The 27,198-nt window shown below is 41.8% G+C and overlaps 2 protein-coding genes across 7 annotated transcripts; one reads left to right on the top strand and one right to left on the bottom strand.

The window, feature by feature from the left end:
• The first annotated feature begins 2,889 nt into the window (after positions 1–2,889).
• Positions 2,890–8,311, top strand: EXOSC3 (exosome component 3). Its single transcript, XM_045469113.1, has 4 exons — positions 2,890–3,263; positions 4,004–4,153; positions 6,647–6,798; positions 7,857–8,311. The coding sequence occupies exons 1-4, from the start codon at positions 2,943–2,945 to the stop codon at positions 8,056–8,058; spliced, it is 825 nt and encodes a 274-aa protein (XP_045325069.1). The 5' UTR covers positions 2,890–2,942; the 3' UTR covers positions 8,059–8,311.
• Positions 8,299–27,198, bottom strand: TRMT10B (tRNA methyltransferase 10B). 6 transcript variants are annotated; one of them, XM_045469107.1, is made up of 9 exons: positions 27,078–27,198; positions 20,501–20,703; positions 19,710–19,818; positions 18,978–19,102; positions 16,855–17,007; positions 15,642–15,720; positions 14,934–15,001; positions 10,933–11,056; positions 8,299–10,126 (listed from the first exon to the last, which is right to left on the bottom strand). In XM_045469107.1, exons 2-9 carry the CDS (start codon positions 20,684–20,686, stop codon positions 10,020–10,022), a joined length of 951 nt encoding a protein of 316 aa, XP_045325063.1. In that variant the 5' UTR covers positions 20,687–20,703; positions 27,078–27,198; the 3' UTR covers positions 8,299–10,019. The 6 variants fall into 6 exon arrangements, with proteins under 6 accessions (XP_045325063.1, XP_045325064.1, XP_045325066.1 ...); XM_045469108.1 differs by having other exon boundaries at positions 9,677–10,126; positions 27,091–27,137; XM_045469110.1 differs by having other exon boundaries at positions 9,677–10,126; positions 20,501–20,698; positions 27,078–27,134.

The following is a 27,198-nucleotide window of genomic DNA, read 5'->3' as shown; positions in this document are numbered from 1 at the left end:
ATGAGCCATGACCATGTTCTCTCCAGCAAGGACTCACTCAATCAGTCCTGGACAGCAGGGAGAGATTTCCTCAGACGTGCTATCTCAACTGTAGGCATAATGGCTGTTCCTTACATCTGCTATTCGTATACTCTTCAAAACTCTCTCTAGTTTTTTATTTGTGATTATTTATGATTTGACTATTTGTGATTAAAAACATCTGTAGCAAAAAAAAAAAAATCCATAGCAAGGAGATTCATTTAAAGTGATAATTGTGAGCATCTAAATTCTTTACTTGAATAACGACACTAACAATACTTACATGGGCTCTTAATTTCTGTACATAAATCGGCATGTAGTTCATTTGTAATTTTTAGAAACAAGTAAACTAAAAAAATCTTAAAGGTTCATTCAAATACCACTTCCTTTGGGACACCTATCCTGACTCCCACCTTTCTCCCACATTCAGGTAACCATTTCATCCTGTCTACCCTTGCGACTGGCACCCTCATCAGGTTGTTACAGCCACCTTAGCCCTTGGTATTTTCATGTGAAGACAGCTAACTCCTCCAGGGCAGGGGCCATGATTCAGCTGATTCCCCGGCTCACTTCCTGACTCAGAGCAAATGCTCAATTAGAGTTGTTGACTGAAAGGAAAAAACACAAACAAAAATCCGCCCAATTTCACCAGTCAACAAAGAAAGGCAACCATGACATGTTACTTTTCCAGTTTCTCAAGTTGCAAAGATTTTTAAAAAGGAAGTTTGGGGAAACCCTCCGGAAGGATATGGTCAGGTCCAACCTTTCCAAAAATCAATCTGGTAACTTTGCGGAAGAAAATCCTGAGAAGTGGGGAGGTGGAAGCCAGAGCCAATTGAGGGTGGCGCTGCCCTTACAGCTCGGGCTCCCAGTGGGCAGCCCCCCAACAGGCAATGGGCCTAATCCTCCTGGGCCAATCTGCTAGGCAGCCCCCACCTGGGGGCCTAGAGCTAAGCGCGTCTCGACCCGACAAGGCCTGCGTTAACTGCATGGGCTCGGCCTCCTATGCATTCCCCAGTCCCACCGCCATTTTTACATCCAGAAACGACCGCACGCGCTATTTGCAAACGCCAACTTCGTACCCGCGACCCAACTGGACCCCAAAGCCAGACCTGCACGTCACAGAAGTCCTGGCCGCTGCGAGGAACCAGGCTCCACATACTCGCTGGCGGTCTGGACTGCCCACTCACCCGCACGCGGAAGGACCTCAGCATCTCCGGGGCCCTGCCCACCACGCGCCCACCACGCCGGCCACGGCCGGGCGCTCTCACTCACCAGAGGCGGCAGAGCGCCGAGGTAGCGAAGCACAGCCATGGCGGCACGCGGCTCAAAGCCCGGCGTCCTTCCCGCGCGCCCCACCCCCTAGGCCTGCCCCTTGGGGGTGTGTCGGGAGGGCCCCGCCCGGGAGGAGCTGCGGCCTGCCCCTCCCGGCCCAGCTTCCGGTCTTCAGGCGACGGCACACTGTAGAATGCCTTATGTCTTCTGTGGACCTAGGAATGAGCCAGGAGGGTACCCACGTGCCTCCCTCACAGGGTGGTGGACTCGGAAGACCTTCTTGGCCAGGTTTGGGCCGAGTTTTTTTTTTTTCCCAGAGACTTCTCTGTCAACGTGGGGTGCGCAAAGGACAATCCTGGGGTCATTTCCCGACTTCTCTCTCTGCCTGGCCCATACCGGAGGCCATTGGCCCCACTTCCGGCATGGCCTTGCTTGGGCCAGCCGCGATTCAGGTGGTCTTGGTCATCGAATACCCACTGATTCCAGAGCCTCTAGAAATGGGTTAGATTGGGGAGGAGAGAAAAAACAATCTACACCATCCCTGCTGCCAGGGTAACCGAACAAGAACACTTTAAACAATGTGGCTGTAAAACAAAAGCTACATTTCAGTTGGCCTCTTAATACTCTGACTCAGTTGGCTCGTCAGCACTTTGCCAAATATGGAGGGTATGTTAGAGACGATCCGTCTTAAACATCCCCCAAATCTAATAACTCATGTTGGAAGCCAATCCCTCCCAGTCCCCAGGAGCTCTCAGCCTTATTGGGGAATCTGACCAAGTACTAACTGGAGGTGCTAGTTTATAGAGGAAACAGTGACTTCAAGAAAGAGCCTAAAAGTAAGAGCAGTCCTGATATGCTATGGATTTGGAATTCAGCTGCTTCTCACCTGGGTACCTAGTGTACTCCATGGAATGTAGCCTCAAGGATTTAATTGCAGTTACTAATTCCTCGGACCATGTAGGGGTAGCTCAATTATGTGGAAATGCACATGGGCATCTGTATATTTACAGGGAAAAAAGTCTGGGGACAAATACACACCAAAATGTTAACATGCATTCATTCATCAGGTTTAAGACCCTGGGCTACAAAGAATGAGAACTAAATGACAGCTAGCCGGAGACAAATGGGAGCAAGACTAATACCTTTTGTTTATTTTCTCTTTATTCTTCTCTTTGTTTTCCATGATGTGAATAGATATCTAGCAACCACTAAAAAAAAAAAAGTTTTTTGGTTTTTTCGTTTTTTTTGGAAAAGGAAAATACTTTTCGTTCTGAGGGCGGAGTCGGAAGGAAAGGACTGACTCCCCAAGCCCCTCTGCTCAGTCCCCAAGGTTGCTACGGAACCACACCACACATAGGAGCGTCTTGAATCCTGCGGTGCGACCTGAAACATCTGAAGTGAAGGATGTGCCATCAACTCAAGTTGCGTGTTTCGAGTGCCGATTTGCAGAAAGACTGCAAGATAGGTGGCGGGGTAGAGACACTATCGCAGCCACCTTGGCGGAACCCTCCAGCCCACAGCTCGCAGGTTTCGTGGACGTAGGTTCTCCAATAGACCGCTACTACCGGAAACGGAAAGCCTTGGGCCGGCTGGAGATTGGACGCGGGGCCGGAAGCGGAAGTGGGAAATTGCTTTGGGTGGCTCGGGTTATGGCAGGGGTGGTGGCTGTCGCGGCCGAATCCCTTGCGGGAGGTAGGGCACGGGCGGCTCGCACTGTGCTAGATCAGGTGGTGCTCCCGGGTGAGGAACTGCTGCTGCCAGAGCAGGAGGACGCAGAAGGCCCAGGAGGTACCGGGGAGCGACCACTGCGCCTGAATGCGGGGGTGCGCGCCCGGGTGCGTGTAGTGTGCGGCCCGGGCTTGCGGCGCTGTGGTGACCGCCTTCTGGTCACCAAGTGCGGCCGCCTCCGTTACAAGGAGCCCGGCGGCGGCGGCGGCGGCGTTTACTGGGTGGACTCGCAGCAGAAACGGGTGAGTTGGGACTCTGGAGAGGTGGTACGGCCGTGAAAGTGATATCCCCGCTCTGGGAAGAGGCAGGGATGGGGCCCTGGATCCCTCTGTTAATGCTAGTCTAGAGCCACCGTAGTCTTATGCCCACCTCTACATCTCCTTTAGAGGGACTGTGAACAAATGGAACGTGACTCGAGAAGGGCGGCCAGGAGAGAGAGGAGACTGGAAATCTTGGTGTATAAGAGGATAAGAACTGTAAGACATGGTCGTTGCCTTCAAAATCCCAAAGGAGCACCAGGCGTATCTTTTGGCGTCCCAGAGGACGGAACCAGGCTCAATGAGCGGATGTCACAGGGAGTTAAATTTCTCTTAGAATAAGGAAGGACTTTAATATGGGAAAAATTGTCAATGAAACAGCCTTACTTGGTTGTGAGGACCCCGTGTAGCACTAGACTTAATATGCAAGCAGAAGCTAGGGACTTTCTGATAAGGATACAAGATGTATGGGATACTGGCTGAAATGAACAGAGTATTTGAAACTGTAAACCTAAGAGTTTATGATTGATTTTCTTTTACTGAAAATAACATATGATCAAATTTGTTGTAGATTTGTATTAATTTGTAGACTTGAATCTCACAATATTTTCTAAATATCTCTAATGACAAACAGTGAAGTAATCACTAAAGACTTGCTGAAGATAAAGTGGAAATGATTGCCATTTATGGCTGTCACTTCATTCTGGTTTTTTGTTTTTTTGTAGTATGTCCCAGTGAAAGGAGACCATGTGATTGGCATAGTGACAGCTAAATCTGGAGATATATTCAAAGTTGATGTTGGAGGGAGTGAGCCAGCTTCTTTGTCTTACTTGGCATTTGAAGGTGCAACTAAAAGAAACAGACCAAATGTGCAGGTAACGATGGGGGCCTTTGCTTTCAAAAATAAGAAAAAGCATTGAAATATCCAGCAACACTCAAATATCCAGAATGCTACCTGAATTCTCTCTTAAGCATGACTTACTTTCCCACTTCTCTGGGTTGATTTCTGAGCATCTGTGTAATCACTTCAGGCTGTAAGAGTTTTTTCCAGTGACCAGCTCTGGGACTAGAGTTGCATGCTTATTTACATTTGCTATATTGGGGGCTGTTTCATTTGTACTGAGTTGAAAGGCTCTGTCCTCTCTATTGTTATTTGTTATGTCTATATCCACTGGACAAGGAAGTGGGCCATAGGCTTCAGGAGGAAGGAGGATTAAGTAGTGCCAATTGCCATATCAGCCACCCATCCACCCTGATTGTTAAGTCCTGGGACTGCCATCTCACAACTTCAGTCGCATCACTGTTTTCCCACAAGCTCTGCTTGGAGCTGGCAGAGGAGCAATCCTGTTACTTCAGGTTTTCAATTTGGACTCTTCTGGTAGTATAGCCACACTCTCTCTGTCTGCCCAAGCCAGAAATTTGGTGATGCCTTTGCCCCTTTTCACTAACCTCTCATGTGTCTTTAGTTGCTTAATCTTACTGATGCTGTTTGATTCTATTTCTGATCTTCTGCACATTAATTCCTGTATCCTTCCATTTTTCAAGATCAGACGTTAGCTACTTTTTGACCAGTATTGGTTAGTGACCTCCTTTTTTAAAAAAATATTTATTGAGAGAGAGAGAGAGAGAGAGAGAGAGAGAGAGTGAGTGCGTGTGTGAGTGGGGAAGAGACAGAGAGAGGGAGAGAGAGAGAATCCCAAGCAGGCTTTGCACCATCAGCACAGAGCCCAGTGCCTAACCAGCCAAGCTAACCAGGTGCTTCAGTGATCTTTTCATTAACATCCCTGCCTGTACACTTTTGCCCTTCTATCCAGGCTTTTGAGAGCTGACAGCCTCATACACTCCCCTTACTCAAAAAAAAAAAAAAAAAAAAAAAAAAAAAAAAATTCTTTAACGCCTACAGATTTCCTTGGCATTATACTCCAGAAGTCTTCACTTATCTATAATTATATCCTCCGTGCAGCCATACTTGAACCACTCCAAACTATTTAATAACACTACTGAGGGGTGCCTGGGTGGCTCAGTCAGTCAAGCATCCTACTGTTGATTTCATCTCAGGTCATGATCTTACAGTTCGTGGGTTTGAGCCCTATGTCAGGTTCCACACTGTGCAGAGCCTGCTTGGGATTCTCTCTGCCCCTCCTCTGCTCGTGCTCTCTCTCCCTCTCTCAAAATAAATCTACCTTATAAAAAGAAAATAGCACTACTGAACTCATAAGTCCCTGCCCTTGTACCTTTGCTTATGCTGTTCCCTCTGTCTGGATTGCTCTTTCTGATTGCTCTATTACCTTAGCCTGTGGACATGCTCGTCTTTTGAGACTCAGGCTAAACACCACCATCTCTGTAAAACCATGCCTCATTTACAATCATCTTTCTTATAACTTTACTCTAGCACCTACTGGATTTAGTCTTAAATGAACTTGGTTATTTACGTGTACATCCCCACTGCCCTCCAAGACCAAATGCTTCTGAAATGCAAAGAATGTTTTGTTCCTCTTTAGTTGCTAGTCACCAACAAATAGTAGATATAGTAGTAACAGAACAAATTTCCTCTTCTCCATTCCTTTAGTTTCATCATTTTGAAGTTCAGTTCTATGAAATTAAGTAAATCTTGCCTTAAATACCAATGAATTTCCATTGTTCCATGTTGCTTTGAATAATTGACATGCCTGGAGTTTTCTTCCATCAATCTTCTGTAAGTCCCTAGAGTAGTGCTATCTAATAGAACTTTCTGTGATGATGCTAGTATTTTACATTTGCACTGACTAGTATGGTAGTCACTGGCCATGTCATGGCTGTTGAGCATTGAAATGCGGCTAATGCTGGGCGCTTGAGGGGCTTGGTGGGTTAAGTACGGACTCTTGATTTTGGCTCAGGTCATAATCTCATGGTCACGAGATTGAGCCCTGCATTGGGCTCCATGCTGGGCATGGAGTCTGCTTAAGATTCTCTCTCTCTCTCTTTCTCTTTCTGCCCCTTGTCCACGCATGTACATGCATTCTCTCAAAAAAATAAATAACTTTTAAAAATGTGACTAATGAAATTGAGGAACTGAATTTTGAGGATCTAATTTTAATTAAATGTAAGTTTAAATAACTACATGTGGGTAATGGCTACCATATTGGATGGCGTAACCCTAAAGAATGTTCTCGTCTTTAAGATAGCTCCCATTCTGGGGAGGACACACTTGGGTAATGTTGCCTTTTTAAAGAGTCAACTCGAGTGACTCTGGGTATTCTGGAAGATAGTTGGTCCCTTAGGCACACAAGTATACATGGCAGGCATTGCTGCCAACGGGAAAGAACCCATAGCAGCACCTATAGAATGATTTGTTGAGTGGAAATGAACTTTTTAAATTATCATTTTAGGTTGGAGATCTCATCTATGGCCAATTTGTGGTTGCTAATAAAGATATGGAACCAGAGATGGTCTGTATTGACAGCTGTGGACGAGCCAATGGAATGGGTGTGATTGGACAGGATGGTCTGCTTTTTAAAGTGACTTTGGGCTTAATTAGAAAGTAAGTCCTAATGCCTTCTGGCTTGACTGTCTTCTTTTATAATTATCCTTCTTGGAAAGCTGACTGATTTTTGGGATTGGATTCTTTGTAACAATGTCTGAATCTCCTCAAAGTTAAAAATCAGTGTCCATTTTAACACAGTTGTAAACTCATGCATTTAGTCCCATCCTCTCTTCATGTAAATACACTAAATTCAGATGTATCTGGTGGTGTAGTTTTTGTGTTGATATGAAGTCTTGGGCTTCTTTCCCCGAAAATCAGATGTGAAAACTGGCCTTTCCTCCTCCTAAGTCATTTGAATATAGACGCAATTTACAATTGTACAAAAATCACCAGATTTCTCTAGTCTAGTCATTCTCTAGTAATGGGGGCCAAATACAGGTAGGCTGATGTACTCTTGAAGCTTATGCAGATATTCCCGTAAGATTCCTGCTATTCTGTCCTGGTAGATTTAATAGTTGCCAGAGGTAGATTCTGTTAGGTGTTTAGACCTTTACCTACCCAAAGTTATGTCCTGTTAAAAGAGCTTTACTCTTATAGCCACTGAGCTCAGAGCTCAGTGTTACATGCCTCTCTTTGCTACTTATTCTGCAGATTTGGACAAAGTTCAAGACACAGAAGTAGCACCCTTGTGGTTTGAAAGTCAATGTTTCTCTCCAAGTACTGAATTTAATACCAGGAAATAGCTTACATGGTCAGCAAAATAAGCTGGTTCATTTAGCACCATAGATAATACAAAAGTTACAATTCTAAAGCCTAGAATTAAGGTGCTCTGACGATACAAGAGAAGTTTATATGTATTTTCTGTAAAGTTGGTGACAGAGGGACTTTGATTTCTTTGTAGAGGATATAACCCACTGTTGTGACCTGTAGTGTACTGGTAAGTGTGCTTGGATGAAAGGGGGCAGCAAATGTCATGTACCTTTTTCTTGGATGATGTTGGTGGGGATTTGAATAACTATGGAGAACTATCCAGAAACTAAGTCTTCTGCTAAAGGAGACTCAGGTCACACCCTACCACTTGGTTAAATTTCATTTTCTTTCTTTTTCCTCACCAGGCTGCTGGCTCCAGACTGTGAAATCCTTCAGGAAGTGGGAAAACTCTACCCACTGGAGATAGTATTTGGAATGAATGGAAGAATATGGGTTAAGGCAAAAACCATTCAGCAGACCTTAATTTTGGCAAACATTTTGGAAGCTTGTGAACATATGACAGCAGATCAAAGAAAACAAATCTTCTCCAGACTGGCAGAAAGTTAGATGTAATTTTTTATGGGTCGGTTGACCCAAGAGACTATGGGTTTCCTAGGGAAAATTTTTTTCAGGTGAACCTCTCTCCCCCCATTAAACCGTCAGAAGACATAATGTGAATGTACACATTGTCTTATTACAGTTCTAAGTAAAATATTTTTATAAACATGTTACTAGTTGCCACCCATGTTCTTGTGGGTGAGAAAAGTCATTATAAAATAATGATGTACTTTTTTCTTTACAATAAAGTTTACTAAAAGTATTAAGGTTTATTTGGTGTTAACTCCTTTAATTTGGCTGAAGCGCAGCTTCTATAATAAACTGGAATTAAGCATTAAAATAACCATTATTTTCTGGTAAAAGTAAAACATGTTCACCAGAGAAAATGAGAATACATAAAGTATAAAGAAGCAAATGCACTATAGACATAATGTATGTGAATATTCTTTAAATTGAAATTATAGGATTATACTTTATATACTACTTTGTAATCTTTGTCCACTTCAATGTTTGATGTATTTCTTATATGATTGCTATTAAAAATGAAATAGTTATCGAATATTTAATGTTCATGTTAAGATATTTTGCATATATCCAGCTTTTTGTTGGTTCTGTAAATAACACAGATGAGGATCTCTGAAGCCAAGTCCAAAACTTCCTGCCTAGGCTTTAAAAAAAAATGGTAGAAGTGATAGCGTTGGAGAGGAAATTCTTCCATGCCATTTGATTATTGTAAGCAAAGCCTTTAGAGGTAAAAATGAAGCCTGGCAGATGATCCAGGTCAGTGTTCAGAGGTCAGAGACCTCCCTGAGAGTATGATAAGAGTCATCCCTGAAGCCTAGCCATAGGAGGTCCCTTTTGGATGACAGAGATTATAGAACTCATTTAATACGGTGATAAAGACCAAGGAGCATTATATATTCCTAAAGATGTTTCCTGAAGACTGGGCTGTTTTTAATACAAAGATATTGATAGAATTTATCAAGTGATGATAGCTCCTTTAGGATTAAATCATGAAAGGGAGGGGAGAGAGCAGAGAAATAACGTTTTGGTTCTTTGGAGCTACAGAATATATTCTCTGAATTTGCTAACTGCTTAGCTTTCAAGTTTACTAACCCAAGCTGGCCAGAGTAACTGAAGCAACTATATGTAACTAAGACCTGAGAAAAGGGATCACTGAGATTGTGTAATGAAAGGTTATCCAACATACTTGCGTCAGAGGCAATGTATTTTCTGGTTACTTTTTTTCTTTTCTGGTTATTTTTACGTTAGACTTACCAATACTGTGTTTTTGCTCTTCAATTCTGCCTGTTGACTATAAATATATATGAAGAAACTAGTTTGCACAAGGCTCAGAAAGATACAAAGATACTCCCACAAAGTGTCCTGTTAGGAGGCTACCTTTAGGAAGAGAGTAACCCTCCACTCCATACTCAGAGCAGGAGAGACAGGGTGGGAGCTACAAGTGGGAACAAAGTGCTATGGGGGCTTAAAGCAGGGCTAGGTTAGGATCCTGCAAAACACATAGAGTGTATTGCTGAGTTGGGGAAAATCACCATGAACAGAGGAGACTGGAGAAAGTGCTACAACTTGATGATACCAGTTGAGTGAAAATTAAACTCAATACAATAATTATTTAATTATTTAAGCTATCTCTAAAGAATAGGTATTTCACAAATAGGTACATAAAAGATGAATTAATACATCCAAAGCCATGTAGTTTTGGGCTAATTCCTGGTTATGTAAACTTTTTACGTAGTCATATATCTGGGCTCTTCCTGTGAGCCAGGCACTCGGAGATAGAAAAGAGTGTAAAATATGGTCCCTGTTATTAGTAACTTCTATTCTAGTGAAGATCCAGGATGTCAAGTAAAGGCAAGTGTGTGCCATTGCCACCCTCTGCTCCGCTTTTCGGTCAAGGCACCTTCAGCAACTTCCCCACCCATGCAACTTCTTAGGCTGTCTGTCCATCACTCCACTGAGTTCTGAAGAACGTAGCCTTTTCTGGAAGAAACTCCTTTCTTCAATGCTTCAGGCCAGTTTTGAGTCTCAAAGTATGCAGATAGGATATCAAAGACTGTTAGAGAGTAAAAAGAAAATAGTGACCACACTGAGAAAAAAGTAGTAAATGACTGATGAGGAAAAGGGTGTTCTGGAATATTTCATTTAACAAACCTCTGCACCACACACGGACCCTCTTGCCACAAGGACCTCAGCCTACATGGAGAGATATGAGCCTGTGAATGGACAGTGCCGCAGCACTGAGAGGAAAACAGTACAATGGAACACAAAGGAGGGTCTCTGAATGGCTGAGAGGGGGAAGGGAGCAGCCAAGATGCTCCTGGACTGAATTCTGGACAAATAGGACTTCACAGTTCACTGATGGGTTGAACACCGCATTCTAGGCCAAGTGGACAATTTCAACCATCTTTAACATAGTTGGTTGGGATCCAGGAAGAAAATGCCAAGTGCATCTGAGAGGCTAGAATACTTGTCACAAACAGCATGCAATAAAATCTGAGCACATTAGTCACGGGGTACTGCTTTGAGGTCCGCTTATATGTAAACATAATGCAAAGGAGCAGCACCAGAATTAACACATGTTAAATGTGGGCCAAGTGAGGGGCGCCTGGGTGGCTCAGTCAGTTAAGCGTCCAGCTCAGGTCATGATCTCACAGTTTCATGGGTTTGAGCCCCACATCAGGCTCTGCGCTGACCACATGGAGTCTGCTTGGGATTCTTTCTCTCTCTCTTTCTCTTTCTCTTTCTCTCTCTCTCTCTCTCTCTCTCCCTTTCTCTCTGCCCTTCCCCTACTCACGCTGTCTCTCTCAAATTAAATAAACTTAAAAAAAAAAAAAAAAGTGTAGGCCATGTAAGCAGTACCTTGATTGATGGCCAAGATCTCTGAATGATAGTTTTTCCGATTCTGGCATCTGACCATGTATTCCTGGATTGGCAAGCGGGCTGTCTTGACAGAGTGCTCTTGGGCTTTTTGAAATGTCACCTTCTGTAAATCACAGTTAAATATTTTTCTTGTGAAAATGATAAAGATATTCTCATTGTAATATGCATAGCAAATTATGAGAAACCCCATTTACCACCACTCCAATTTCCATCTGTATAATTATGATCATCTGTAATCATAATTAAATGGTAAGTATCAAAAATCAGTAGCCTAAGGGAGAATGAAGGAACTGCAGACAATGAAGAGTATTTACCTGTTCTAAGTAAGAAATGGCTTGTGCAGCAGACATCTCACTCACTTGGGCATCATCTATCTACTAGCTTCCATTTATTACTATTTACAACCAAGAAGGAAATAAGTAAAAGGAGGCATATTTATTTGCAGCCACAATCTGCATCCAAAAGTTCAAGCAATCTAATCAACCAGAGGAGAACACTCCTGACCCTAAGTCGGTAAGATGTAATTCTGGATCTGGAGTTTTCAGCCCATAGCCATTTGACAGCAGCAAATTAGAGAAAAGGGAGAAAGGATTCAAGTCAGATACAAAACAGCAATAAGGTGTGAGAGCACTCAGCTCAAGTAAAAGGAAGGGATCTGAAAACTGCAGAAAGCAGTCATAAAAACTAAAAAACCCCCAAAATCTGAGGCCATTTAGGGTCAGAGTACAATAACTAATATCCCTTTAAAGATGTCCCTGAGTCATGAACTCAAATTTAAATTATATTTGCCACTTCGTAAGAAGCTCTGGAGAGATCATCTACCTACTTACAATTTCAGGATTAAAAAGAAAGGTTTAGATTACTGGTTAGATTACTGGTATAGATTACTTCCAATAGTTAACTATTGGAAGGGGCCTCAATAGTTAATTATTCTATTCCGATCATCTATCCAATGTTGGTCTATCCTTATGGCCTCTCTTCCAAGTGGCCTCTGTCCTGAAAGGGACAATCCTTATGACAGGCATCCTGGGGAAACCTATTCTACTTTTGACAGTATGGATCAATAGGAAATTCTTGACAGGGAGCCAAATTTTCTGTTTTCCCTGAGCCTTCCACTAATTTTTCTAGCCCCATCCCCCCAGGACTATACCAAGCAAGTAAAATGTCTCTTCCACAAGATGGCCATTCAGGTACTCCACAGCAGGGATCATGCCCTGTGCATCCTTCTGGCAGTCTCAGTTCTGTCGCCTCCCCCTTGAGTCCCTTCATCATTCAGGCCAAACTCGTCTGAATTTGTTGCAGCCTGTCACTGTCCTTTCCCGCTGTGTCATGATCGACTGGCCACCAACAGTGTGGTCTGACCAGCTGGAGCAGCATGAAGCAGACCTAGCACCTCTGTCCTGACACTGGACTACATGCTTCTCAGACTCACATAAAACAATTCCAAGAGAGAACTTCCAAAATGTGTTATGTGATGCAATTCAGATAACATAAAGGTACAGCTGCTCAAAAGAGTTCTTTGAAGAATAAGATCCCTTTGCATATATGGTCTAGGTGTTTTTTTTTGTTTTGTTTTGTTTTAAGTCTATTTTACAATCATTTTCAACTGGAGTACAAGAATTCAAAGTTAGTAAGAGACTTGGATGCTTCCCTGGAGGAGCTCACAGTCTAGTTTCTGCTCCTCTGAACATTTAAAGATAAAAACGATTCCCCTTGAAGAAATGTTCTCAGCGTATTTTCTGTGTGGAAGCCAAACTCTGCAGTAACAACCAAAAAGTTCTATACGTGTGGCAAATCACTGTGCCAATTATTTTTCAGTTTAAACACGACTGGAGCGATAAGAGAAGACAATGTATTAAAACTGCACATCACTGATCGTACCCTGCTCACTGACCTTCTAGACTTTTCTGACTCAAAAGAAAAAGCTGTCACTCTGCTGTGGGAGACCGCATTTGGCTGTTATGTCTCTTTAATCTCTTTTAATCTATAACAGCCCCCTAACTATTTCCGTTTTCATTACACTGGTTTTTTTTTTAAATGTGGTCCAACTGTTTTGCAGAATGCCTCACATCCTGTTTCTTCATGATTAAATGTAGTTTAAACAGTTTTCAGTAAGAACACTTTGCAAGTGAGATTCCATCACATTGGGAGGCACATAGTGTCAACACTGGTGATTCTAAGTTTGAACATCTGGTAAGATGGTGACCTCCAGTTCACTTCATTGTAATGGCACATTTGTGCCTTTGTGATGTGTGGGGCAACACTTGGGAGACTGTGTGAATAGCCAGTTCCCCCACGCTTTTTGTTCAATCAGTTCCGTCAATCAGTGATTACACTGGGAGTAACAAAATAATGATTTTTCAATTCTATTATGTATTTCTCATTTAACAGCTAGCATTCTTTTTTTTTTTTTTTTAATGTTTATTTATTTTGAGAGAGAAAGAGGGTACGCGCGAGCAGGGGACGGACATAGAGAGGGAGAGAGCATCCCAAGCAAGCTCTGCACTGTCAGTGCAGAGCCTGATGCGGGGCTGCGTCTCACAAACCATGAGATCATGACCTGAGCTGAGATCAAGAGTCAGATGTTTAACTGACTGAGCCACCCAGGCGCCCCTAATACCCAGCATTCTAGCATTCTTCTATCTCCACCCCCCACCTGTTTTTTAGATTATCACTATGAATCATGGAATGCTGACCTTTGTTTTTTTCATTTTATTTATTTGAGAGAGAGAGTGGGGGAGAGTGGCAGAGGGAAAGACAGGGAGGGAGAGAGAATCCTAAGCAGGCTCCACACTCAGCACAGAGCCCAATGAGGAGCTCAATCCCACGACCCTGGGATTACGACCTGACCCAAAACCAAGAGTCAGACATTCCAACTGAGCCACACAGGCACCCCCAGAACACTGACCTTTTTAGAATAAATGCAATTCAGTTAAGTATCACCTGTATTGGGGCACATGGGTGGCTCAGTCGGTTGAGTGTCTGACTTCGGCTCAGGTCATGATCTTGCGGTCTGTGAGTTCGAGCCCCGCATCAGGCTCTGTGCTGACAGCTCAGAGCCTGGAGCCTGCTTCGGATTCTGTGTCTCCCTCTCTCTCTGCCCCTCCCCCACTCATGCTCTGTCTCTCTCTCTCTCAGTCAAAACTAAATAAAACATTAAAAAAATTTTAAAAAAAAAGTATCACCTGTATTAAATATGTGTGTATATCTCTACAAATATGAAAAAATATCCAAAATACACTCACATATATTTAAAAATACATATATGTAATATACCCACAAATACTTGTGTGATCATAGATTACATCAAGAAGGATACACAAGAAAATAGTGGTTGGCTCAGGTGGGGGGCACTGTAGGACAAGGATAGGAGGGAGACTTATTTCTCACTGTAGTTCTTTTTATACACCTTATTATATCATTATTTATCGCGTATGCAATATGTTAATTAGTGATAAAAACTAGTAACAATTATCTCAACAAATGTGTGTATAATACAAACATATTTCAAAACTCCAATTATTCCAATAAAATTCCAACTCAAGAAATCTGCACAGTCTTACTGACATCAAAATTATAGGATAAAACTTATGTCAGCAGAAAAGACGGCCTAAGAAGGAACAAACTCCACTCTCATAAAGAACAATTAGGTGGTAAGAATGCTGAATCAATGCTTTCTTGGTCAAGATCAGAGTTATCCTTGCAGAACTGAAGAGAGGAGAAAAGAAATTCAACAACGGCTCTTTATGTAATTACCAAACACTCCCCATGCCAGTTCCTGACTGGACTGCCAGGTCAGGATCACTAACATTGATGGAGAGGGAATTTCACAAGCAGGAGGGCCAACTGAGGCAGGAGAGGTTCCTTCTTCCTATTCTGAGTTCTTAGGCCTTTTGGGTAAGATTATGATTGGGCAGTTACCTCTGAAAGGAAGCCCCACTTTTCAAAATATAACTGTTAGGTCTAAAATGCACGTTTACCTTCTGGATGCTTTCGTCCACAAGTCCACCAAGGATGTAAACTTTGTTTAGATCAACATCTTCAAGAGCTAATGAAAAAATGAAGGCCATTGAGATCAAATCTGTTTTATAATTTCTAAAGCCAAAGAAAGTAAAAGGAAAGAATTATTAATGATAAAAGTAGAAATTTAATAAAGTAGGAAACAAAAAGGTAATAGATTTGCTAATTTTCTCAAAAGACAAAGCTTTGGCATATCTAATCAAGAAAAAAAAGGCAGTCAACTCAAATCAACATTAGGATTCATAAAGGAGACAAAATAAAAGTTACAGAGGAATGTGAAATAATTAGGAAAGAATACTAAGATCAACTTAATACCAATAAATTTGAAAAGTATGTGAAATAGTTGATTTTCTGGAAAAAACACGTATCTAACATTGATCCAAGAAGGGCCAAGGAGGGGAGCTGACCAGGGAAACTGGGAAAGACTACCAGGTAGGTCACAAGGTCCAATGAGGCTGGAGACCCTAGATCTGTGCAGCTGTGCATACATAGTAGGACATGTGCAAAGTGTAGTGAGGTATACACCCATAAGAGGTGTGCAATTAATGTTCATTCCTTTTGTTTTTTTGATACACCTTGGGTGGCTTTAATAAATTCTGACACAGGGAATAATCAAACACAGGGTTAAGAACAAAGTGCTACATGAATCCATGCAGGAAAGTACATACCATGTTCTGAATCAGGAGTCAGGTACACAAGGGTTTCCAGAGGAAATAAACTAAAGCAGTCTTCCTCTGTTATGTCTAGCTGAAAAATGTAAATAATCCAATGTAGTGTGAACTAGGTTAAGACACAGCCCACACTGCAGCATCTAGTTACCAGGCATCCATTCTCTGTTAGGCATGGCTCTAAGTGCATCAAGGGGACACATGTCTGACAATCTGTTCTCACAAAGTACTTCAATGGGGAGAGGAAGTAGAAAGGACATTCTACAAAACAAGATAGAAAGTAATACAACACCCTAACAGATGTACAGGAAGCACGCCCCAGGACAACAGATGAGGGAGTGACAACACCAGGGACAACCTTCTAATGAAGGGAATGCTGGAACATGGTTTCTGAAAAGAGATGAGATAGACACATACAAAAGGAAGTAGCAAAGAAAATGGGGAGAATCACCTAAGAAAGGCATGAAGATGGGAAAGCAAGGGAACCATGTGACCCTAAGAGTGGGTCTGTGGGGCTCACGTACAAGAATCATAAAACCCGCACAGAGAAGAGAAGCAGGAACTGGCTGTACTGTAGGAGAGACACTCAGACAGTAACAGCGACCACAACTAACTGCAGGACCACACAGGGCACGTTTCATACTCACTTCCTCTGTGAACCTCCCTAGGAAAGTCCACACCACCCAGTCCCAGCTACATAACACAAACACACAAGACATTTTTAGTGGCACTTCTTAGGAAGTGTCCTGGATTGTTGCCTGTATTACGATCACTACATTCATGGGACCCTAGGGAAAGAGATAAAAAGTAACTGAATGCTCCCTAAAACTCACCTTGAGTCCACATTACTCTCATAAGGATTTTCTCTTCCCCCATAACTCATGCTCCCTAATTATGCACTACTGTAAACAAGAAAGGAGTCACAGCATTTCCCCCAAAACATTCGTGGAGTATACAGTCTAGCATACAACACACAGAATACAAAATACAGTCCTAGATACCTGGTAATATTAGTCTGCCAATGCAGTGGAAGGATGAAAGTTTAGAAATAGAAGAACTGATGAGAGATTCTAAAGTTTTTTAGATTGCAATAGTGAAAATATAGAATTAGTATATTTTTATATAAAAATATGAAAAAGTTAAAAAAATTTACTATTATCATACAGTCTACTTTTCAAATGACACTTCAAGTAATATGCAAAATGAGGCTTACCAGGTAACTAGAAAATCCATCATTCATCCTCAAACATTCTTCATATAGGTGACTGTCTGTTGTGAATCCAGTGAGGTAGATCCAAAATGGCCTGTCAGCTTTTTTATTTGAACCATACAACCTTCGGATCTGTCCAGCCAGTCTACTTAACTCCTTCAAAGAAATAACAACAACTTAGACTAGAAGCATGCCCACTCTTTCTAAATTCACTACCAACAAATGGTTAGGGATGCCTGGATGGCTCAGTTGGCTAAGCATCTAACTCTTGATTTTGGTTCAGGTCATGATCTCACAGTTCATGAGTCTGAGCCCTGTGCTGGGCTCTGCACTGACAGTGTGGAGCCTGCTTGAGATTCTCTCTCTCTCTCTCTCTCTCTCTCTCTCTCTCTCTCACTCACTCTCTCTCTCACTCTCTCCCTCTCTCTCTACCCCTCCCGGGCTCACGCGCTCCCTCTCAAAAAAACAAACAAATAAACAAACAAAAAAACAAAAAACCATACCATACCATAAACCAAAACAAAACAAAACAAAACACAACACAACAAAACAAATGGTTACTCAGTAAGTTCACTGAATGCTACTCTGAGAAATCTGATGAACTAGAATGGCCCCTTTTACTCCAAGAATGAGTACGGAGGGTATATGTGAGCATGCATGTTACACTCTATGGCGCACACACCTTATAGATCAAAGTTAAGGTAATGATACTAGCCCAAAAATAGTGAGTTAACGGAACGACTCTGAACTCTCTCTCCTTCTGGACCTGCTGTTATATATCTAACACGATATATGGAATTGTTCTCTTAGCTCATATCTAAAATTTTACCATGTGTTATTTACTGTTTATTTTTAAAAGGTTAGATTACTAAACAGACATGTTTTATACTCCATCAAATAAAATTGGCACCTTACCCTAACTCTAGGAGATGTAACAGGGTCAGAGGTTTTAACTTTCCATCCTGATTCAGAGACATCACCTTAAGAAAAGTAGTTTCACAATCTGGCCTGATCTGGGTCAGGAGAGAAAAAAACACTCTGGATTTGATTTAATCTGATCTCAATTAAAATAAACAGTAAAAAATTCTTGGTTGACCTTTTCAGAGGGCTATACTTAGAGGTTCCATGTACGAACCCCAAATCTTCAGTCTTCCTAGTTTCTCTGAAAAACATGCAAACACCAGCATATACGACAGAGATGTTGGCAAACAGAAAAACCTGGTTTTTGGCGTAAGGCCAAAAATTAAGGCCCAATACTGTGTGTTTCCTAGACATCTGGTGAAACCAGGTAGGCCCTGAAAGTCCAAATAAATGCAAGCTCTTCCCCCAGTTCTGCTCCCATAGACAAGGCCCCCGAGCTAAACAATCCTTTCTGTCAAAGGGACCAGGCTAGTTCCTGCTTATCCCCAAGTAGTGAGTTTCAATTCCCTGCCAGCCCATAGAGTTATTCCCAGAAAATTAATCACATCTTCCTGCAGGAACCAGGGAGTACCCCACCCTCATGATACTACAAAGCCTGCCTCCCACAGCCCCTGGTTGTTCATTCTGTCCCCAAGTATAATCCCGTGTGCATGGCATGCAGTGTCCTCCTCCCCCTGGGCTGAGTACACGTGACTAATAAACTGCTATCATTCTTATCTGTCCAATGTCAAGTGTGTTTTCTTCAGCCATCCCCAAAACCCTAGGGTGGAATCCCTCCTTTACCAATGGGGTGAATGGAAAACGATTAAAACACATATGTGATAGGAAGACCTCCTACAAGGTCATCTCATCAACATGCAACTAGGCAAATATTCCTCTCCCCAGTAGAAAGCTAGATTTCATTTCTGGAGGACTGAACATGAAAGGCTCCATCTAGACCGGGGACACCATGAACACTGAGATAACAAGGTGGGGCTCAAAACAGAAGATCAGATAAAATTTGCAGACTAAACCAGAGGGTATCTATTCTCTTCCTGATTCTTTATAACAGCCAATTTGAACTGAGAAGCCATGTGTAGAAAACTAAACACTTTTGCTGGTTTACTATGGAATTAGAGGCTGGAAGTGGTCCTGCTCTGTCAAAGCTGTTCCCTTCTGGACGTCCCTCATGTGAGCAGGAATTCAGAGCTTAATGGATGTCCTACCTTCTTAGACATGTGGTGGGTCATACTCAAATCAATACAGAGTCTTGGTCCTGAGTGTTTGGCTTCCAAAAGTCTCTCCTTGGTTAAGGATCTCAGAAAACGTTTGCTGTGCTGGGGGCAGATGCCTGAAGTAGAAATATCAAAAAGGAGTAAAAGTGGGAAAACGGAGGAATACATTCAGTTGGAAAAGAATCTCCCTAGCCAAGTGATATTTTTTGTACATAAAGAGAAACTTGAAACTCATACAAGATATTTATTCATTTGGGTGCAGCTGAATGGTGAGGGGTGTGGGCTCTGGAGTACATTGCTGAGTCTAACTCAGAGTTCAGTCCATTTACTTATTACTAGATAGTCTTAGGCACATTATTTAATTTCTGAGCCTCAGTCTCTTCACCTACTAAATGGGGATAATAAAAGCACCTACCCCTCAGGGTAAGCCATGTAAAATTCTTAGCAATGAACCTAGCACATAGCACTCAATAAATGTTAGCTCCTGTTGTTATCATTCCTTCTACTTCTGAGCTTATAAACACATATGTTCACTATGTGTTTCAGGGCAGCCTTAAACTTTGCTGTCTTTGAAACTTTGATTCCCCCAAAAACAGAACAACAGGTCCTACCTCCAAGAGGTTTGTTTCTCCTTAAAAACAATATTCCTACTCTCCTAAGAACATGCAGATACTAGTCCGTAAAGAGATAAATGACTACACCAGCAATCAGATTTATTTTTACCTGAATTTTCTACACGATTGGCCTTTCTTCTTTCTTTTTCTTGCTTTCTTTTGCTCTTCTTTGCTGCAACTATCTTTTCCCAGTGTCTCTGTTTTCTTTGGACGTTTTTCTTATGTCATCGAGAAAACAAAATTGTTTGAGAACTTCGTAAGCAACAAAAAGGAAAATGAATATTCAAAACAATTACTTATTTTTTAAGTTAGATTTAAAGTTAGGAGAGAACAAAGATATTAGTCTTTAAAAAAAAAAAAAAAAAAGACTGGATTGTGTTAAGAGAAAGCAGAACCCCAGAAAAGAGAAGTGATATGCCCAAAGTAAATGTATTAGGGACAGGGCCTAAAGCAGAGCTTAGATTTCCTGACCCTTCTGAGGTGTATCAAAAACTCCTCTTCCCAGCTGGCTCAGTCGGTTAAGTGTCCGACTCTTGATTTCAGCTCAGGTCATGATCTCAGTTTGTGGGTTCGAGCCCTGCGTAGGGCTCTGTTTTGACAGCGCAGAGCCTGCTTGGGATTGTCTCTCTCTCCTTCTCTGTCACTCCCCGTCTCGTGCTCTCTCTCTCCCTCTCAAAATAAATAAATACACTTAAAACAAATTCCTCTTGCACTTTATATACTTTTCTTATGACTCAAGTGGAACTGAAACCTTAAACCAGTAGCAGGAAATTCATCCAATTTTGGAGCACACCAAACTCATTCCTAGTCTTTTTGTTACTAGTACCTACCCTCAGAACAGGGGTCTCTGGGACATAGCACCATCGCAAAGCCCACGGCCAGGCAACTCGCTGCACTTACTGAGCACCACATTGCACTGCCTGTGGGCAGTGTCTCTCCCTCCAGATGCTCACATTCCACATCAATCTGTAGAAGCCGGAAGCTTTCAGAGATGCTGTCTTCACCTGTGTCCTCTAGGATGACTTCTTGCTCCTGCAGCACGCGTGAGTCTGTTTTCCGAGCACTCCCTTCCAATTTCCAGTCCATGTGCTTAGTCTTCTGTCCTTTTCACCCAGGTCAGAAAAAGGCACAATTACATGAGACCTCACCTTATTTCACCTACAGAGGTATTTCCCTGCATCCCAATGTCAAATAGCATTACTGTGTTGCTGAAGGAGTAGACATGTGGGAAATATTAACACAGACTTATTGAATGGAGAAAAGTGTCTGTGTCTTCCAGAGAAATGGGTCAGCCCAGAAATGTTTCAGTACCAAGGAGGCTAAATCCACTTTTTAGAAGACAAGCACAGCTCCTGACAGCTCCTAGCAATCACCAATGATTCACGGCTGCAGTGACACAGGTGGTCAAGTCATTTACTGTGTTCTTCAAAATGCATGTAGTAGTTGAGGGTGGGACAGAAATGGCAAAAGCCACCTCCTCCATTATGTTTCAGTTTACATTTAGAACTATTCCTTTAGCAAACATTTACTGAACACCTACTATATGTGAAGTCCACTACTAGAAATATCCTAGGAAGGTAAGAGCTAGCCAAAAACATATGGTGAAGAGTTACCCGAAACCAACCAAGAATTCCAGGTTGCTGGTGATGTATCACAATTTGTTTTTCCAAACTATGTATTCCTTCTCCCAACTCAGTTAAGTATCACTGCAGCTGAAAGCCACAGTCACCAGTGAGAAAACTTAATATCCATCAGAAGTGCTGAGGTAGGAAAATATGGAGAACCCATTGCTATGGCACACTAAACAAGGGCCATAATTTCAAACTGCTGTTCAAAATCCCTGCAAAGGTTATAAGTAAAAAATGTTCTAGGCGCACCTGGGTGGCTCAGTTAAGCGTCTGACTCTCGATTTCAGTTCAAGTCATGATCTCACAGTTGTTGAGACTGAGCCCTACGTCTGGCTCCAGGCTGAGTGTGGAGCCTGCTTAAGATTCTCACTTTCTCCCTGTGCCCCCTCCCCCACTCACACTCTCTCTCTAAAAATTAAAAAAAACCACTCTAGCCTACAGTTAAGTGTCACATATGTCCATCGTTTATGGCTGCACCTCTGAGGCCAGTGCATTTCCACCATCTTCGGAAAAGTATAGCTTTGCAAAAGCAAATGTATGTAATATGATCCATGCATATGGTAAAAAAAAAAAAAAAAAGATTTATAATGAAAAGTAATGATCCTCATTCCAATCCCTTCCACCTCCAGTGCCAACCTGTTAATCAGGTCTTTTTAGTTCATCCGGTAATTAACTCCTTATCCTGAAATCATATGCTTTCCATTACTTCTTGAATCAACTTTAACTTTTATCAACTCCCTATGAAACACTAGAATTCAAATCACTCAAAATATCCCCTCTTATTTTTCTGTTACACTGACTTTTAAATTTTTTTGAGGTATATTTTACATACAGTAAAACCCAAAGGTTAGGGTACAGCTCAATATTGTGTGTGTGGAGAGAACATACCAGCTCAATGAATTTTTAACAAAAGCATAGGTGTGTTACTTACCCCCTCATCAAGATATGGAGCATTTCTTTTTTTTTTTTTTTTAAACTTTTTAGTCATTCTTCTTTTTTTTAATGTTTATTTATTTTTGAGAGAGAGAGAGAGAGAGAGAGAGAGAGAGCTTGAGAGGGGAAGGGCCAGAAAGAGAGGGAGACAGAGAATCCAAAGCAGGCTCCAGGCTCTGAGCTGTCAGCACAGAGACCAATGTGGGGCTTGAACCTGTGAGCCACAAGATCATGACCTGAGCCAAAGTTGGATGCTTAACCGACTGAGCCACCCAGGTGCCCCAAGATATGGAACATTTCTATCACTCCAGAATGTTCCTTTCCTTCTGCACTTTGCAAGTCAATCTCCATCCCATTCCCACAACCAGACAAAAGCAACCATTGTTTTTTTTCTATAACCATAGATTAACTGTGCCTATTATAAAACATCATATAAATGGATTCAAACACTGACATTGACATTTTCCCCCGCAACATGTTTGAGAATCATACATGTTACTTCATGTATTAGTAGTTTATTCCTTTTAATTGCTGAGCAGAATTCCATTGTATGAATATACCATAACTTATTTCCCTATTGATGAACATTTGAGATTTTTCCAATTTGGGACTACTATGAATAAAGTTGCTAAGAACATTCTCACACAAGTGTTTTTGTGGACATATGTCTTCATATCTGTTGGCCAAGTACCTAACAGTTGATGGGGCATAGGATAGTTGCCTATTTAACTCACAAAAGACTGCCATCAGTTTCTCAAAGCAACCGCACCACTTTACAGTGCTGTCAGCAACAAATCAGACTTCCAGATGATATGCAGCATCACCAACATTTGCTGTTGCCAGAGTTCTTAATCTTGGCCATTCTTGTGTAGTGGAGCCTAGCTGTGTTTTAATTTGAATTTCTTTGATTGTTAATGATATTAAGCACTTTTTCATGTAATTTATTGGCCATTCATAATATATCTTCGTAAGATTTCTGATCAAGTCTTCTGCTCATTTTTAAATTATCTTTTTATTAATGAACTGTTGAAGTTTATCATATTTCTGGATACAAGTCTTTTTTCAGACACGGGTACTGAGAAGAGGTTTTCCCAGTGTGTGGCCTGCCCGTGCATTTTCTTAACAAGGCTTTTGTTAAGCAGAAATTTTAAATTTTGACCAAGTCTAATTTATCATTTTTAATTAACTTTATTTCTTTAACTTTTTAACTTTATTTTTTTATTAACTATAAAAGTTAATGCTTTCTGTGTCTTCTAAGAAATCTTTGCCTACCCAAAAAGCACAGAGATATTCTATGTTGCTTTCCAGAAATATCTTTATAATTTTAGTTTTTACATTTAAGCCTATAATCCATCTCAAACCCACTTCTCTCAAAGATAACAGTCTTGTCCTGCTAATTGTCCAATGCTGAAAACAGTTTCTTCATATACTCTGTCCAGTTTTACAGCTTTTTTATCAGAAGGTAAGTCCAATACCCATACCTCTGTCATGACAATTACCAGAAGACATCTTTACTATGTTTAAGAATATCCTTTAAATTTCTACTTCTTGTTCAACAATCTTATATATTACCCTCTGACTCCTTAAGGTTAGGCTCCGAAAATAAACACCCTAATCTTTCCCTCTCTCTCTCTTCCACCCTTAATGTTCCAATTTGGTAAGCTGAGGCTTTAATTTTACATATTTAAGACAGGCTCTACATTGTGATGTGTCATCAAAATTAACCCTCTTGGCCTCTGTCTATTCCCTTGGTGGTTTCTAAAATTCGTAAACCAATAAACTGCATTTATATTAACTATATAAATATTACCCACTACAGAGACAAGTAGAGTCCGAGGATTATATTTAGTTCTCTAATGTTCTGACTCCTGTTACTAGCAAACATTTCTAGTGTTAAGCTCATACTGTTTTCTTATACTCCATCAAATGCTCAAAATGAGGCCAAATTTTAGTTGTTTTTCATTTAAAAAAAATTTTTTTTAAATGTTTACTTTTGAGAGAGACAGAAAGAATGTGAGCAGGGGAGGGGCAGAGAGAGAGGGAGACACAGAATCCTTAGCAGGCTCCAGGCTGCTGTCAGCAGAGCCCAATGGCGGGGCTCGAACTCACGAACTGTGAGATCATGACCCAAGCTGAAGGTGGACACAACTGACTGAGCCACTCAGGTGCCCCTAGTTGTTTTTCATTTAGACATAATAGGCTGTTGTACTGGAAACATAGCAGTCCTAGGATTTAGCCATGCTTCCCAGCTTGCTACCTGTGAGTAGTAGGATAACAGCCAAAGCACTTAACTTTCTGTCACTGGTTCTTTGAGATGGGATAATACTACATCCCAGGACTGTTGCAAGAACTAGACCTATTTCATTTGCCTGACATGGAGCAACTACTCATGAAATACAGGCTATTCAATCTCTTCCAGTGCTGTTCTTTCAGGCTTTCTAAAAAGGTAAGTCTTCTGAGCAGTTTTGGGGTATTCATCACACATCATGTAAACATTTAACCACCAGATATATTCCTGAATATGGCCAAGTAAATTACATTCTAGATTTTCAAAATTACAGATTAGAAATTTGTGTTCATTTTCCTGCACAGGCTAAAGTTTACTTATGCTCAGAAGTCCTTTCTTTAATACTCAGTACAAATTTTAATGTATTTATTTATACCATTGACTGTGTCACTATGAATTTAAGGCATACACAAAATTTAGTAGTGTACATATTATTTCTAGAAAAACGAGGAAAAGGCCAAGTTATTCTTAAGCATTTCAGAAGCACTGCACTGTTCACATATAAATGGCAATGTTGATTAGAAATACCTTTAAGAAAAGATAGCCAGTCTCATTATACCCGTTCCTTTAGATGACTGAGCAAGTTTTGTTGTGCCCATCATCAGAGTCATCTGCATTTTTCTGCATTTAGGCATTCAAAAAAGAAAAATGAAAACTTTAAGATAAACTGTCCAACACCTAACAACCTCATTTTATTAGGGTGAGAAAACACCAATTTGTTAAATGAATGCCAGTTTAACAGCCATGTGCTTTCCCTCCTCTGAACTCCACAGCATTTTGTATTCTCATCTGTTTGTCCATTCGTTCAGTCAATAAATATCCATTGAGCTCCTCCTCTTTGCCAGACCCTTTTGGGGAACGACTGAGAGGCAATGAATGTAGATGTCTCATTGGAGAAGTCTGGCTGAGAAGGAGAAAAGAGAGCTAGCGTTGAAGTAGCTGGAGGGGCTGCTGAGTTTTCCGCTGCTGTTTAGAAAACTGGAAGGTCTGTGCTCATGTTTTCTCTCTCATCAAACTGCATTCCTTTGCAGGAGGGACTGTGTACTTATATTTACATAAATACTGTAAGAGTTCACAATGTAGAACCTTGCAAACAGCAGTGTTTGAATAAATGTTTGTTGAACTGAACTGAATTTTACCACTACCACCCTCATTCCCTTCTTCCTAGTCCCCTCCTTGTATCTCAGACCTCCCCAAGTTCCTTTAGTCCCTGAGGATCTTGGAATACAGCAATATTGAAAATCAAATGAAGGCAATTCCAACCACTACCAAAGAGTCTGAAATATAGCAGATTGGGCAGGGACCATATCTTTTTCATCTTTGTATCTTCAGTGGCCAGCACAAGGCCTGGCACAAAATGGAAGCTCAGTAAATACTGAATAGAGCCTTGCTACCTAGTGACTCTCAGAAAGCAAACATGAAATTGGGCATCACAGAAAAACAAACCTTCTTAATCTGTGTGAGACATTATCTATGCCCAGATTTAGCATTTCATTTCATTAAAAAATGTTTTCTGAGCCTCCGTTACAGGTCCAGGACCAAGTACTGGAATTATTCAATTAATCAATCATTTAACAAATAGTTACATGCTGAGGATTTGGGAATGATGTCCATTCTGCCTCCATGGGGCTCGAATTACCTACCTCAGCCTTGACTGACAGTTGGTCTGTTTCTCCACTCCATTATAAGCTCTTCCAGGGAAGAGAGGATAAAGAATTCAGGTGCGCACCCCCAGTACTCAGCACTGAGCCTTGCAGAACACAAGGAACCTAAATGTTTTATGATTATGTTACCCTTCTGCTCAGAACTATGTAGTATTCTCCATTTCACTTACAGTACATAACTGAAATCCTTACAATGGCCTATACTGCTCATTAAGATCTACCTCCCGCATCGAGTGTCCTCTGCACTCTCTGGTCTGCTTGCTGCTCCTAACATACTTAAGGATATTCCCACCTCAGAGCCTTTGCACTTGCTGTCGTGTCTACCTCCAATGCTCTTCCCCTAGATAATTATATGGCTACCTGCCTCAATTTATTCTCATATCACTGTTCAACATGGCACATGTTTTACTTATTGTCTATACTTCCCCATTCCTATAACGTAAGCAGGTGTTCTGTTTGTTTCGTCCACTACTCTATCCTATATGCCTAGAAAAGGGCTTGGTACATAACAGACGCTCAATAAATACTTACTGATTTAATGAATTCTCCACCCATCCCCATCTCTGAGTTGACAGAAGCCTCAGATCTTTTCTAACCCAAATCCCACCTGAGGAGCATATCGCTGGGCCCTAAGTGACGGGCCAGCCTCTGTCTGCACAACTGTTTGCGTCTCTCATTTTCTAAGTTTTAGTCCACCGAAGCTGGCTCCAGTCCTCTGGCACCTTCAGCACGAGAACACCAAGACCCCAGGCCCGAGAGTACCCCGCCTGTGGGCCCCGTCTGGCCCACAGCCTGCTAGTGCGAGGGGTGGCAGAAAGGGAAAGCACCAAGAAGGTGGAGGACACCAGGCCACACGACTGTCGAAGGTCGCTTCCCGGCATCTGTCCCACCTACGAACCAGGCGGCAGCCCCAAGTCAGACCCCTTTGGCCCCACTTCCGTCCACCCAACGAGCCCCAGGCGTACCTGAATCCCTCACCTCGCGCAGTCTCGGCGGCGCACGTCAGGCCCCGCCTCCGGGCCAACTTCCTGTTCCTGCCCCCCTCCGAGTGGCATTCTGGGAGTTGTGGTTTTCAGCCTGGTAGCT

The sequence above is a fragment of the Leopardus geoffroyi genome, chromosome D4, assembly GCF_018350155.1.
Source record: "Leopardus geoffroyi isolate Oge1 chromosome D4, O.geoffroyi_Oge1_pat1.0, whole genome shotgun sequence".
NCBI lineage: Eukaryota > Metazoa > Chordata > Mammalia > Carnivora > Felidae > Leopardus > Leopardus geoffroyi.
The sequence above is the reverse complement of the archived record's forward strand: the minus strand, read 5'-3'. Positions and strand labels throughout refer to the sequence as shown.

Excerpts from the sequence above, each read along its gene's own strand:
- EXOSC3 (XM_045469113.1), top strand. The coding sequence starts at position 2,943 with ATGGCAGGGGTGGTGGCTGTCGCGGCCGAATCCCTTGCGGGAGGTAGG. Across the intron at positions 4,154-6,646 it reads GAAACAGACCAAATGTGCAG|GTTGGAGATCTCATCTATGG; the intron begins GTAACGATGGGG and ends TTATCATTTTAG. Across the intron at positions 6,799-7,856 it reads ACTTTGGGCTTAATTAGAAA|GCTGCTGGCTCCAGACTGTG; the intron begins GTAAGTCCTAAT and ends TTTCCTCACCAG.
- TRMT10B (XM_045469107.1), bottom strand. The coding sequence starts at position 20,686 with ATGGACTGGAAATTGGAAGGGAGTGCTCGGAAAACAGACTCACGCGTG. Across the intron at positions 11,057-14,933 it reads TGGACGAAAGCATCCAGAAG|AAGGTGACATTTCAAAAAGC; the intron begins GTAAACGTGCAT and ends TGTGATTTACAG. Across the intron at positions 10,127-10,932 it reads GATCTTGGCCATCAATCAAG|TCTTTGATATCCTATCTGCA; the intron begins GTACTGCTTACA and ends ACTCTCTAACAG.